The sequence below is a fragment of the Petaurus breviceps genome, unplaced genomic scaffold (assembly GCF_028583685.1).
Source record: "Petaurus breviceps papuanus isolate PSGF00001 unplaced genomic scaffold, PetGlider_PUasm1.0 91041, whole genome shotgun sequence".
NCBI lineage: Eukaryota > Metazoa > Chordata > Mammalia > Diprotodontia > Petauridae > Petaurus > Petaurus breviceps.
In genome coordinates, this window is record NW_027187400.1 from 17,973,137 (window position 1) to 17,988,129 (window position 14,993).

The 14,993-nt window shown below is 47.8% G+C and overlaps 1 protein-coding gene across 1 annotated transcript in view; it reads left to right on the plus strand.

Moving 5' to 3' along the window:
* The window catches only part of EPHA2 (EPH receptor A2), a 15,095-nt gene extending 2,180 nt beyond the window's left edge, over nucleotides 1-12,915 (plus strand). The window contains exons 5-11 of the mRNA XM_069079505.1: nucleotides 1,041-1,226; nucleotides 1,962-2,023; nucleotides 2,160-2,369; nucleotides 3,279-3,428; nucleotides 4,842-5,035; nucleotides 6,015-6,170; nucleotides 11,625-12,915. Coding sequence (XP_068935606.1) covers nucleotides 1,041-1,226; nucleotides 1,962-2,023; nucleotides 2,160-2,369; nucleotides 3,279-3,428; nucleotides 4,842-5,035; nucleotides 6,015-6,170; nucleotides 11,625-11,730 — 1,064 coding nt within the window. The 3' untranslated portion in view covers nucleotides 11,731-12,915. The remainder of the gene's footprint in view (nucleotides 1-1,040; nucleotides 1,227-1,961; nucleotides 2,024-2,159; nucleotides 2,370-3,278; nucleotides 3,429-4,841; nucleotides 5,036-6,014; nucleotides 6,171-11,624) is intronic.
* Nucleotides 12,916-14,993: the final 2,078 nt, after the last annotated feature.

Below are 14,993 nucleotides of genomic sequence, written 5' to 3' on the forward strand. Positions count from 1 at the left end.
GGGGCCTTGGAACAGGGAATGTCAGAGCTGGGAGGGGCCTTGGAACACAGAATGTCAGAGCTGAAAGACATAGGGATGAGAAAGGATTTTCATAAATTCATAGGATCATAAATCTAGAGGTGGAGAGAATCTTAGAGGTCCTCTAAATCCACCTTTTCATTTGACATATGACCAGAGAGATATAACTTGCTCAAGGTCACACAACTCACAAATAGTGGATTGAACCTAGTTCCTCTGACTCCAGTTGCAATGTTCTTTCCTATGTACCATGTTTCTTGTCATAATCATAGGATTTAGAGTTAGAAGGGACCTTGGAAATCATCTGGGCCACCCCCTCCCATTCTTTAGATAAGGAAACTGAGGCTCAGAGAAGTCATGTAACTAGTAAATGGCAAAGATGGAATTTGAATCCAGGATTTTTGACTCTTGGTCAATTTTTTTCCCACTCTGCCATCCATTCTCCCAGTGGGGATAATAAAAACAAAAATAACAACCATAACTATAACCCTATGATGTAGTTGTATTTTATCTCCATTTTACATTTAAGGAAACTGAGGCAGAAAGATACTAAGTAAAAATAATATAGCTAATAATAGCTAACATTTATATAGCACTTACGTATACCAGGCACTGTGCTAAGTGCTTTCCAATCATCTGATTCTCACAACAACTGTAGGAGGTAGGTGCTATTATTACCCCCATTTTACAGATGAGGAAACTGAGGCAGAAAGCGGTTAAGTAACTTATAAATACCTGAAGCGGGATTTGAACTCAGCTCTTTCTGACCCCAGGTCCAGTACTCTCACCACTTCTCTATCTAGTTGAACAATGATAGTGAGAGATAGAGCATGGTGGGTAATGTAGCTGTTATTAGCTATATTATTTTTACTTAGTATCTTTCTGCCTCAGTTTCCTTATATGTAAAATGGAGATAAAATGACAACTGGGTCCCAGTTGCCTCCCTGAAGCCTCTGTCCTGGACAGAGCCCAGGGTGGGACTGCAGTTGCTCAGCCTTCTGTCCTCCCTTTTTTTCCGACAGGTGAGTTTGGAGAGGTCTTTAAGGGGTCCCTGAAGGCTTCAGGGAAGAAGGAGGTTCCTGTGGCCATCAAAACCCTCAAGGCGGGCTACACGGAGAAGCAACGAGTGGACTTCCTGAGCGAGGCCAGCATCATGGGCCAGTTTAACCATCACAACATTATCCACCTGGAAGGAGTGGTCTCCAAATGTAAGTACCCCCTACATTATTTGGGGGTCAGGGATACTGAGGAAGGAGCCTGGCTTTACTCATTTCCAGGAGTATTGAGGATCTAGAGCTGAGAGGGCCCTTAGGGATCTCCTGGTACAAAAAAGGCAGAAATGGAGGCTCAGGCTGGACTGGATGAAGAGCTTGCTTAAGGTCCACACCCAACTCCTCTGACTCCAAACGCAGTGGATTCCCTCTGCCCTCCCTCCCCCCCCATAGACCAAATTGCTTTTCATTTACTAACATTTCTGGAAGAAAACACAATGATAAATGTAGCACATTTGGGGCCCCCATTAGTGTAGAACCTAGCAGAAGGCATAGGGTAGACACGGATATGCATGTGTACGTTATGAATGTGGTGTTAGTTAAAAATAATGATAGAACAGAAGACTCTATGATGGACAGTGAATAAATGAGAATCCTGCATGAGGACCAAAGAAAAGATAACTTCCTGAGATCATCACTTATGAGCTTAGAGGCTAAAAGTCCAAACCCATTCATTTTACAGATGATGAAACTAAGTCACAGAGAGGGGAGATGATTTACCCAGGGTCACAAGGTAGTATATGTCTAAGGCAGGATTAGAACTTGGGTCTTCCTGATGCCAGGGCTAGCATTCTATCCATTGTACCATCTAGACTTCATGGGAAGGTGGCATGTTTGCTTATTCCAGGCAGGGACTTTTCCCCCACAATAACTCTCCTTCTTCACCCACAGATAAGCCCATGATGATCATAACGGAGTACATGGAGAATGGTGCACTAGATAAATTCCTTCGGGTGAGTCCTTGGGGTCCATGCCATGATCAGGGGAGGACTAGATGTCCCAGGCACAGCATGGTCCAGAGGCAGGGCTGGGCTTGGGGTGGTCTGCTTGCCTTCTCACACACTAACCCACCATCTCTGTGTCCTTCAGGAGAAGGATGGTGAATTCTGTGTGATCCAGCTGGTGGGCATGCTCCGGGGCATTGCATCGGGCATGAAGTACCTCGCTAGCATGAACTACGTGCACCGGGACCTGGCCGCCCGCAACATCCTCGTCAACAGCCAGCTGGTGTGCAAGGTGTCTGACTTCGGGCTGTCCCGTGTCCTGGAGGATGACCCTGAGGCCACCTATACAACCAGTGTGAGTGAGCTTGGAAGTACCAGGCACTGTGTGGGAAGGAGCCAGATCTGTGCAGAGACAATGCTCTGATCTCCCAGTGTATATAGACCTCCCTAGGTATAAAAAGCTGAGAAAACTGCCTGCCAGACCACAGTGCAACTGAGTTTTGTAAAACGTGGGTTTTCAAAGAACTTCCACATCTGTTAATGCTTACACTATCCCTGGGAGGGAGGTGGGCCAGGTGGAGAAACTGAGGCATGGGAGATCTGTTAAATAATGTTCAGATTATATAAAATGTCAAGAATTAGGACCCAGATCTCTTGCTTCCTGGCTATACAGCAACAAGATGTTAAGGAAAAAAGAGAACTTGGATAATAGAATGTCAGAGCTGGGAGGGTCCTTAGAACACACAATGTCAGAGTTAGAGGAAACTTGGAGCACAGGATGTCAGAACCAGGAGGAGTTTTAGAACATAGAATGTTAGAGCTTGGAGGGCCCTTAGAACACAGGATGTCAGAGCTGGGAGGGCTTTAGAATACAGAATATCAACTGGGAGGGCCCTTAGAACGCAGGATGTCAGAGCTGGGAGGGCCCTTAGAACACAGGATATCAGAGCTGGGAGGACCCTTAGAACACAAAATGGCATAGCTGGAACAGGAACCTTAAAGACACCAACTCCAAGCCATTAGTTTCATAGGTGAAACCTAGAGGAACAGAGAGTTGAATTGAGGTATTTAAGGAGACACAGCTTTTGGTAGCAGAGCAGTTAAAACCTCCCTCATCCACATTCAGGGGTGTGCCTGGTGAAGTAGAAATGGGCCAAGCAAAGGGTATTGAGAAGTAAATCCAAAATAGAATTGCCTCCCTTCTTCCCAGCCCCATTTTTTGGCATCTGTCCCGTAACTGAACCCTTCTGTCTGTCCCCTGCAGGGCGGGAAGATCCCCATCCGATGGACAGCCCCTGAGGCCATCTCCTACCGCAAGTTCACATCAGCCAGTGATGTGTGGAGCTATGGCATCGTCATGTGGGAGGTGATGAGCTACGGAGAGCGGCCCTACTGGGAGCTGTCCAACCACGAGGTAGGTATCCAGGCGCCTGGCGCTCCAAACGCATCCAGGGTCTGTGTGAAGTTCATAGAATTTATCTGGAGCTGAGAGATGCTGCAGCTTATATAGTTATATAGGAAACTGAGGCCTAAAGATAGGAAGCTTCTTTGTCTAACGTGTCCCAGGTGGGAAATAGCAGAACCAGATTCAAACTCGGGTCTTCTAAGTTGATAGCACCATTATCCCTCCTCCTCATCACTCTCTTAATGACATCTGTATGTCTCAGTCAAGCCACCTCTGCTGAGCTCAGCAGGGCCACGGGGTTGGGGCTGCATCCAGAAGGACCTTTTCTGTCCCTCTGCCTGGACCTCAGCCAGAGGTTGAGAGGCATCTTCAGGAGCTTTCTATTGCTTGTAAGATAAAAAAAAACCCTCCTTAGCTTGGCATTTAAGGCCCTCCACAATCTGGCTCCAACCTTCCTTTTCAGCCTTATTTTTACCAAATTTCTTTCTACCCCATTCTACCCTCCTTCAAGTTAAGGCAAATTAAATCAACAAACATTTATTAAGCATTTATTACATTCCAGGCAGTGTGTTAAGAGTTGAGGATACAAATACAGGCAAAAAGAGAGACAGTTCCTGACCTCTGGGCACTTACATTTCTAATAAGGAGAAAATAGCCCACAAAAAGTATATAAAAAGCAAGGCTGGGGATGGATGGAGCCCAGAGGGTCAGAAGCTGAGCCTGGAGAGCAGCAAAGGATGGTAGCCTGGGCCCTTCCTCAAAATGGCGATCTGGGCTACAGCAGTGGAGGGCCTTCCAGGGTGGGAAAGGCCTACCCTCTCTGTTCTGGTCAAAATGAACTCTTATCTATTCCCTTGCCTCATGATGGCCCTTCCTAACCTTTGTAGGCTTCCATGCCTATAACATATGACCCTCTCATGTTTCTCATCACTTCTAGTGCTAAGGAATGGAGCCCTGTATACGACTGGTGCTTAATAAATGCTTGAGGAAATAGAGAACATAGGTCTTGTCCTTCCTTTTAGATTGTAAGCTCCTTAAGGGGAGGAAGTGGGTCACTTTTTTACCTTCATATCTCCAGTGTTGAGGAATGGAGCCTCAGGCCAAACACAGACTTTCATGCAATACGTGTTTAATAAATGCTTACACATACCAGGTGGCCCGCAAGTCTTCATGCAGTTTTAAGTTCACACAATGCCTACAGAATACTACTGGAAGGGACCTTAGAGGTGATCCTGTCCAATCCTTTCATTTTTCAGCCAAAGAAGCTGAAGCCCAGAGAGGTTAAATGTCTTGCCCAATGTCACAGAGACAGGATTTGCACCCAGGTCCTGGGATTGGATTCCCCCATTTGGTCTTGCTCATTTCCCACAAAGCTCTAAAACTCTGTGTCCTCTCTTTCTTTCCCTCCTTATTGCCTTGTAGGTGATGAAAGCCATCAACGAGGGATTCCGGCTGCCAGCTCCGATGGACTGCCCTTCGGCCATCTACCAGCTAATGATGCAGTGTTGGCTGCAGGAGCGGACACGGAGACCCAAGTTTCCCGACATTGTCAGCATCCTGGACAAACTCATCCGGGCCCCTGAGTCTCTCAAGACCCTGGCAGACTTTGACCCCAGGTAAGCCTCTGGGGATGTACTAAGGAATCACAGGGTGGCACTGTCCTAATCCCATGACTCCTGGCCCCTAAAAATCCCTGGGCACAGCTGGAGGCTGCAAGCTTCCAGGAGAGGCTGCCTCTATTCAGCAGGTGGCAGGAGCCAACCTTGGGGTCTGGGCATCTGGGCCCCCTATTCTGAGGAAGGAGCTATGGCACCCACCCCCCTCCTCCTCCTCAGCTTCTAGGGAGGCAGGAAGAAGCAGTGTAAGAGTGCTATCAGAGGCTGTGCCAAGAACAGCTTATGCTAAGGAGGGTGGCAGCTCCCCTGGGGGAGGGCAGTGGCAGGGAGTCGCCTGCATGGCAGGACTCAAGGCAGGCATCCCTCTCAGCACTGGCTGCTGAGCTTGGGAAGGAAGCAGGCTTGCTTCCTTCCCTTCGTATGAGGATTCCCACTGGAGCCCATGCTGGGCTGAGCAGCTCTGTGCCAGCCAAAGAAAAGATGCTAGAAGGGGATACAATCACAGGACCAGAGATTGTCAAAGCTGGGATGTAACTTATGGATCACCTACAAAGCTATGTCCCTCTTTTCTCATATGAGGAAACTGAAGCCCAGAAAGAAGAATGCACTTACCCAAAGTCACTCAGCAGGTTAATATTGGAGCTCAGACTAGAAATGTCTTCTGACTCCCAGACAATCAATCGATAAACATTTATTAAGTACTTACTGTATGCCAGGTTCTGTGCTGAGTGCTACAGGTCCAAAGCCCAAAGTAACACAGTTCCTGCCCTCTAGAAGCTTACATTTTGATGAAATGCATTTCTCAGAGGGCAATGGTGACCACAAAGAGATCAACCCAGGGTGGCCTGTGGAGTTGTTTCCTAGGCCAAGGATTCCCCGTTCTGGCACAGTAGCTCTTCTGTAGCCATAGGGCTCCTCTGGCCCCCAGCCCAGGGCCCAGTCCTCCCCCCATGGGCCTCAGACAGGCCTTTCATTCCAGGGTGTCCATCCGACTGCCTAGCACAAGCGGCTCCGAGGGCATTCCCTTCCGCACTGTGTCCGAGTGGCTGGAGTCCATCAAGATGCACCAGTACACAGAGCACTTCATGTCATCCGGCTACAATGCCATCGAGAAGGTGGTGCAGATGACCAATGAGTGAGTGCCCTTCCCCACATCCCCACACCATCCCCTGTCCTGCTGGGCCCTTGGCCCAGGCCCCCACTACCAGGGACTCTGAAGGAGGGGCCGTCAAGGGGGGAGCAATGAGATTTGGGCCCCCAGTTACCTGGCCCTGGAAGAGAAGCCTCTAGACTCATGTGATATGAGAGCTGGGAGAGCCCTTAGAACAGAGAATGTCACAGCTGGGAGGGCCCTTAGAACAGAGGATGTCAGAGCTGGGAGGGCCATTAGAACCCAGGATATCAGAGCTAGGTGGACCCTCAAAACATTTGATGTTAGCTGTGAAGGAATTTTTGAGCTTTTCTAGCGATTTACAGAGGAGAAAACTGAGAGGGGAAATACTTTGCCCAAAGTCACGGGGCTAATCCATTGTGGAGCTGAGACCCAGATGCCCTTGTTCCAAATCCAGCTTCTTTCCATCTACTCTGCTTCTTCTGTCTCCATCTCAGAGGCTGCCCAAGCCCACAGGGGAAGTGGTTCAGGGAAAGGAGCCTTGGAGCAGGGCCATGAGCAGAGGCAGTGACTGGGGAAACCGGCTTCATCTGGTTTCTGAGTTGTTTGAGGCTGGGCTTAATGCCTGCTCCCCATCCCTGGGCCCCTCCCTGCCTTCCTGCCCCCTCTGAACCATCCAGTGAAACAAAGCTTCCCTTCTCCCCCATTTTTGTTCCTGGCTTCTGTCTCTCCAAGGTACCAGGGAGGAGGAGAGAGGCTATATCTGTTGGGCACACTGCCTGTCATCATGATGGAGTGGGAATCATAAGGCCTGGATTCAAATCCAGCCCCTGATACTTATTACCTGTGTACCCTTGGGCAAATTACTTGTCCTCTCTGGACCTCAATTTCCTCATCTGCAAAATGGGGACAGATTGGATTAGATGAATCTTAAAATATCTCTGAACTATAAATCTTACATTTTGTCCCTTTAATTCAGAGTTAAAATGGCCCACACCCCTTTCTTAGACAATGAAGATCTCTCTCTCTCTCTCTCTCTCTCTCTCTCTCTCTCTCTCTCTCTCTCCCCCTCTCTCCCTCTCTCCCTCTCTCTCCCTCCCTCACTCCTTCCCTCCTTCCTTCTCTCTCTCTCTCCCTCTCCCTCTCTCTTTCCCTATCCCTTTCTCTCTCCCTCTCTCTTTCCCTCTCCCTTTCTCCCTCCCTCCCTCCTTCTCTCTTTCTCCTCTCCTCTTCTCTCTCTCTTTCCCCCCTTGTTTTGCCTCTCAGTCTCTGTCTCTCTGTATCTGTCTGTCTCTTTCTGTCTTCGTGTATCTTTTACTCTCTCTCCCTATTCCCATTTCTAAATTAAATTCTCTGATCCCTCTCCCTCTAAGCTTCCCAACCCCTGGCCAGGTTCCTGACAGCTTCAGGGTTTGGATCCTTGACAGGACATCTTGGAAGAGCTGCATCCTTCTCTCTGGTTTTGGGATTGGGGGCCTTTCCCGGCATGGCATGGCATAGCCAGGCATTTGGGAACAGGGCCATGCATAGACTCCTTTCCCCCAGGGCCAGCTTCCTTTGAAGGGTGGGACCTGGTAAGGGGAGAATTCTACTAACCCACCCCAGAAGGGGGGAAATCACCCTTAGAGGCCTTTTGTGCCTCTAAAAATAAATGACTATTTAAGCAGCCCAATTTCAGAGAGGTCAGAGGTCTCTATGAGAATAGGCCCCTTGCCTGGAAAACAGGCCCCAAGAGGGATTTGGGAACCAGTTGATGAGGTCAGAGGGGAGAGCTAGAGCCTTGGATCCTAGATCTGGGCTGGTCCACGTGTTTCCCTGGGGGACACCCAGGAAAGTCACTTAAGACATCTTCTTGGCCAGGCAGCTGGAAGTAGACTCTACTTGGGTCTCATCCCTCCCTCCCCAAGGGATTGCCTGTGGTGGAAAATAGCTTGGGATGGGGGTGTGAATGGAGGGGAGGGGGGTGGAGCCAGGCTTGGGAGATTTCAGAGAATTAATTAGATTAAGGCAAGGAGAAGAAGGAACTCTGTAAGAGGAGGGCTGGGAATTATTTCTTTTTCTTTCTGCAGAGAGGTGCTGGGTGCTGTGTATCTATGGGCAAGGCATCTCCTCTCTCTTTGCCTCAGCTTCTGTCTTTATAAAATAAGAGGTTTAGACAATATCTAAGACCCCCAGCCCTGACATTCTATGCTGTAAGACCCCTCCTAGCTCTGATATTCTATATTCTAAGGTTTCTCTGAGATCTAACCTTCTATACATATCTTCCCCCTGATCATCATCAGGGTCTTTTTTTATCTGTGCTCCAAATCCTCTTTATGAAAGGGGGAGACACTACCCTACACCCCCCTCCCGAAAAAAAAAGGACAATTCCTGTCTGAAGAGGTCCGAAGAAAAAGGTTTACAGGAAATGTGCCCTCCAGGAGGAATTCCAAAATAGCACTGGGTGCCCTTTGCTAATTGATTTCCCACGAGCAATCATCTTTTGGTTTGATGAGTTTGGGATCATACAAATTTAAAGTATTAGATTAAATTCAAGAAATTATTCCAAACTCTCTTCCCCCTCTTGCTGTTTATATTGGGCACTGAGTGAACCCTGAGTCTCATAACTCATTCTCCTTTGACTCCTTCCTTTTAATCCCAGAGTAGTTTATTAATAAGCCAAGGCACAGCAGAAACTTATCTAGATTCTGGTTAGGGAAACTGAGGCAGGAGTAGACTTAGATTGGGCACCAATTCTCCTAGAAGTACCAGACAGGGCCGATTCTGAGAACTGAGGCTGTATTGGTTTAGAGGCCTAACTAACCACAAGATCACTCTTTTGTCTCTGGAACAAGATGGGGACAAGAGTCACATGTAGCTTTCACATCAGGAAATGGGATTGAGGTGCTGAGGCTAGTGAAGATGAGGGAGGAGGAGCACTTAGAAAGGAGATCTGGAACTAGTTACTAATCTCCACCACACAATCCTGTTATAAGAACAGCAAAGCTAAAAAAATTACCCTAGGACACAGAATGTCAGAGCTGGGAGGAGCCTTAGAACACAGAATGTCAGAGCTGGGAGGAACCTTAGAATCTAGAATATCAGAGCTGGGAGGAACCTTAGAACCCAGAATGTCAGAGCTGGGAGGGCCCTTAGAACACAGATTGTCAGGGCTGGGAGGGCCCTTAGAACACAGGATGTCAGGGCTGGAAGGGCCCTTAGAACACAGGATGTCAGGGCTGGGAGGGCCCTTAGAACACAGGATGTCAGGGCTGGGAGGGCCCTTAGAACACAGACTGTCAGAGCATGAAGAAAGTCTAGAGTACGTCATATCCGGCTCCCTTATTGTACAGAAGAGGCCTGGAGGGGAGGAATCATGTGACCAAAGCCACACAGACTTGATCCTGCCCATCACTAAGGGTAATGGACCAAATGACCTTTCAGTCACTTTCTGTTTTAAGTCTATGATCGTATAATTTCATCAACAGGAAGTTCAATTAGACAAGTATTTAAGCCCCTACTGTGTTCTAGGCACTGGGAGGCACATCATATTTAGGTAAAGCAGGCTCGCCTCCCAATGTGTATCAGCATGATGGCTTGACTCTGGAGACAGAGGCCCTGGGTTCAAATCCCACCTCTGATGTTTACTACCTCTGTGACCTTGGGGAAGTCCCTTCATCTCAGTTTCTTCATCTTTTGGGACCCCCTCCACATCTAGGTTCTGTGAAGAACACTGTCTAGATTTCGTTCTAATAGTCATAGTTGCATCTGGGAAAGCAGTAGCATGTGTTCTGGGGCCTCTAGGAGGGCAATGATCATCCTGGGATGGAACAGAAACTGAGCGACCCATGACAGACCACCCTGATCCCTAGACCTTTCTGTCCCGAGGTCTGGGTCTGTCTTTCCCTGCTCAGCACACCTTTCTGGGAGCTCCCAAAGCCTGTGGGAAAATCATGTCTTAAGAGATGCAAATAGAAGCAAATACCATATAATTAGCTCTTTTAACAACCTAGAGACTGGACCCATAAAAACTTGGGTGTTTTCATCTATTTGGGTCTGGTGGGTGATGATGGCGGCAGGGGAGAGTAACACAGACCATAATAAAAAAATTCTCTCTGGGGCTTTGGGGGAGCATGGGCAGGTTTTTACACAGGGGTAGGGAAGGGAAACAGGAATAGGGACAGGGGGAGGGGCTGGGAGAAGGCCAAGACCCTTTCAGAAAGAGGAAGAGTTGTAGCTGATCATTCATGTATACCTGCATTGAAAGGCTCGGTTTTCCAAACCAAGACCCGAGAATCTCTGGGAGCCTGGGATATCTTTTGTGACCAGATAAGGGAATCTTTTCTCTGTGCTCTCTGTCTCTCTGTATAGTGGGTAGAAGGAAGTGCCCAAGGGAGAAACTGGGAAGGTTGGTCCATCCTGTTAAGTGCTCTGAAATCATTGGATGGAGTGAGGGCAAATTGGGGAGAGATCTAGAATCATTCTGGAAAACCACACCTAGAGAGGCTACATCTACAGGTGGAGGGACGTGGGCAACTCCCTTGGGGTTCCCTGTAATGGGCATCCCCTACTTTGTGCTACAAATCATTCCAGCCACACAAAGAGACATTCAGATAGTCTCTGAAGGTGGGAACCCTTGCCACCCCCAAGTTTTTCCGGGTTTGTTATCCAAGAGAAACAACCATCGGAAATCAATGTTTGTGGTCCCTGAAGGAGCCCAAATGACTACACCTTTGCTCTGGGCCTCAGTTTCCTAGCCCACAGAATAACAGATATTCTCTGAGTTTCCACCCAGTTCTGACATTTTCTATTCTAAGGCCTCTTCCATCTCTGATATGCTGCGTTCCCTGGTCCCTTCTAGCTCTGAAGGCCTATCTTCTGTTAGAAGTGCGGACCTTCCAAGCGCTGACATCTTATATTCTCAGGCCTCCTCAAGCTCTGACTTACTGTGGCATTCTAAATTCCAAGGTCCCTCTAAGCTCTGACATTTCATGTTCTAAGGTCCCTATCCAGTTCTAGCATCCTGTGTTCTAAGGTCTCACCAAGATTTGACTTTCTGTGTTCTCAGGTTTCTTCCACATTCAACATTCTAAGTGGTAGGGTTCCTCTCAGCTTTGACATTCTACCCGTACCCCAAGGTCTGCTATTCTATGATCTAAGGTCCCTCCTGGCATCCCATGTTCCAAGTTCCCTTTCACCTCTAAATATTCTTTAAGACTCTTTCCAACTTTGGTTCTTTATTCTAAGATGGCTTCCAGTTTGGACATCATGGGTTCTAAAATTTCTTCTGGTTCTAAGGGTCTGTGGTTCTCTGTGGTGCCATAACATTCCCTCTCTCCCTCCCACAGGTCCCTTCTCCCGACTTCTGCCTCCCTCCCACAGCTCCCTAAATCCTCTTCCTGCCCTCCAGTTCCCACTTCTCCTTCTCTTCCAAACCTTCCTTCCCTCCTCCCCTCCCTCCAGTCCCTAACTCTCCCTCTCTCCCTCCCTCCTGCACAGTGACATAAAGAGGATCGGGGTCCGCCTGCCTGGCCACCAGAAGCGAATTGCCTACAGCCTCCTGGGTCTTAAGGAGCAAGTGAATGCCGTAGGGATCCCCATCTGAGCAGAGCCACCCAGCGCGGGACGAGAGGATGGGCTCAGGGAGGAAAGACGGCCCTGCACCCCTCCATCCTCCTCCACGGCTGATGGGACAAATGGAAAATACTTGAAGAAACTCAGAATTGAAACAAACCATGGCCTCCTCCCTCCTGGAGGAAAACCAGCTGCTAAGTAAGCAGAAGGCCTATCTACCCTGCTGGCCCCTGCATCAACCTTCCCTTGCCCTTCTGCTCCCTTCATTAGACGTCGAAGTCCCTCACTGATGCTGCCCCCGGGGGCATCTGTGTGCAAGGGCTCCCTAGCCCCTTGCTTGGGGTTGTCTGATGCCCCATATCCCAGGCCAATTCACTACTGGGGTGATAGCCTGCTTGAGGCTTTCCTTCAGGCTTCTTCTGCTTCTCTGAGAAAGACTGTGACCATGACGGGCACCAAGCACTTAACCGTACTTTCCAGGAAAAGCAAATTGTGGCATTTCCAAAACTGCTCTGTGGATTTCTTTTACTCACAAGGCAGTGGGGAGGGGTGGTCCTGGCCTAGACCATCCCCATGGGAAAAGGGTACCCCATCCCTATTCACTCTTTATAAGAGAAAAGAGTATGAACTGGACTGAAAAATTAAAAACCCAAACACCACCATGGAGACCAGACCAGACCAGACCAGACCAGACCAGATGGATGGAGAAACCAACTGAAGGGCCTGGGCTCCCCACTTCCTCTTTCTCTGCCATTTTCTACAATTTGGACCAGCCCTTCCTACTTTCTCCCCATCCTCCAGCCCAAAGTACTGTTTGGCGGTGGACTGTAAGGGTTTCATTGGGTATTATTTTTATTTTATATATTTTGTACTTTGTAGAGAGTGTGTTTGTGTGGGACCCTGCTGGGGGTGAGACAGTGGGGCGATGGGAAGGGTCCTGTATTTGACATTCCTGGGTCTGGGAGGAAACAGGCTGGCCAGCCTGCACAGTCACATGTGATGAACTTCCGAGGGATGGTCTTCCTTTTCCTCTCTCCGTTTATTCCGGCCTCCTGCATCACTCCCCTCAATAATGGTCACTAGTACGTCAGTGTTACTGTTGCAAAGGTTGGTGTTTTGTGGGGTATTTTTTGTGATATTAATTTATTATTTTTTATATTTATTGTTAGAAATTAATTATTTCTACATCAGATTAAAGTTGCAATTGGTTTCCAAATATGCCCTTATTGTGTGTTTGTTCATTGGGAATCAGTTTCTTAGAAATGAAAATCCTAAGACAAGGGAGGCAACAGAGTTTGGGGAAAGGAATAAGGGATTTGGAGTCAGATGGTTTGGGTTCAAATCCCGGTCCCTTTGTAACCTAAATGAGCAAGTTATACCCCCTCTGGGTCTCAGTTCCTATATCTGTAAAATGAGGGCATTGGGTTAAATTTATTCATTTGATAAGAGTTTATCAAGTACCTATTTTTCCTAGGCCACCGAGCTAGGTGCTAGAAATACTAAGATAGAAACAAAACAATCCCTGTCCTCAAGAAACTAACAATGTGTGTGATGGGAGAAGGGTAATGGGAGAGAGAGAAGCCAAATGCAAATATATATACCAAGTAATTTTCCTGGTGGAGGACACCAGCAATTTGGGAGATCAGAATAGGCTTCCTGTAAGAGGAAACATGAGCTAATCTTGGAAAGAAGATGGTGTTCCTCAGAGGTGGCAGGGAGGAGAGAGGGCATCCCAGGAGTGGGGGGACTACCTGGGCAAAGGCATGAAGGTAGGAAATAATGTATGTGGAAGCAAGCGAGCCACTTTACTTGAGTCATAGAGTACATGTAGGAGAGTGTTGTGCATCAAGCCCAAGAGTGACCAAAGCAACCCCGTGCTTTAGGCATATTGATCTGGCAGCTGTGCAGAGAGTAGGTTGTAGGCAGGAAAGACTGGAGTCAGGGATTCTAATTAAGAAGGCTAGTTCTAGTGGCAGCTAGGTGGTTCGGTGCTGAAGTCAGGAAGACCTGAGTTCAAATCCGTCCTCAAACATTTATTAACTTCATTTTGGTGGAGGGAGGGCAGGAGAAAGGGAGCCATGGGCAGCTGTTTGACTCTCTGCCCTTTGGGGAGCTCTTATTCTAAACCAAGAAGGACCAGGACACGCTCCAATTTTCTATTTCCTCCTTTCAGCTCAAGGCTTGTAGACAGCGTGGAAACCCTCCAATCCAACCCACTCAATTCAAATGAATTCAATTCAATTGGGTTAGAGGGAGGTATAGAGCCTGGCGTCCTAGGAACAGGTGCCAACTTAACTACTGGTGGGATCTTGGACAAATCACTTCCTCTCTTTGGGCTTTGGCCCCTACGTCTGTAAGAGGAGGGAGAGGGGTGAACTAGAGGGTTTCCCAGGTCCCCACCAACCCCAACTCTATAATCATAGGAGCCCACGTTCTTCATTTCCAAATCCCATATTTTTTTTCTTTCCAAAGTTCTATTTGCAGTGTCCTGGCACACAATAAACACGGACTGCTTATTGCCTGCAGTTGCTACTCTCTCTGGACCTCAATTTTCCCTCGATGTAAAATGGATTAATAATTCTTGATCACCACCCCCTCACTGGATGATTGTGAGGAGGGTGTTTTGTAAATACCAGAATGGGTTCTAGAAATGGGTGTTGCTATGATCTCATTGCTGCCAGCACAAGTAAAGGAGAGAGCCCCCGGGCAGGGCGCCTACTCCCCAACCCATCCCGTGTGGGATTTTCATAACCTTCTTAATGTAAGACATGGGGATCCTTTTTTTCCTTTCTGCCTGGAGTTGTTTCTTTACATGCTGCGTTTGATCCCATCTCCAGTGGTTCCCATCACCACCCACACAGGGGCATCCTGTGGAGCATCTGACACCTCACCATTCTCTGAGCCTCAGTTTCCTCCTCCGTAAAAAGTAAATGCTAACTGGGAAATAAGATAAACAGGCAATGGGGCATAGAAATCCATCTTGCCCTACACGAAAGTAAGGGGGCATGGGGGGATATAAGAGAGGGCAGACTGGGGGAAGGGGTATTCATTATGCCTTCCATCTTGGGGTGGGGGGTAGGGGAGAGATGAGGAAAAAATTTGTAACTCAAAATCTTGTGGAAATGAATGTTGAAAACTAAAAACTATATAAATAAATATATTTTTTATAAAAACAAGTCTTTATTTTAAAAAAGTGAATGCTTACTATATCAAATTGCTTACTGTCTCAGGGATGGAGGAAGAAAGGAAGGGAAAGAGGGAATTTGGAACTCAGAATTTTTTTTAAATGAATGT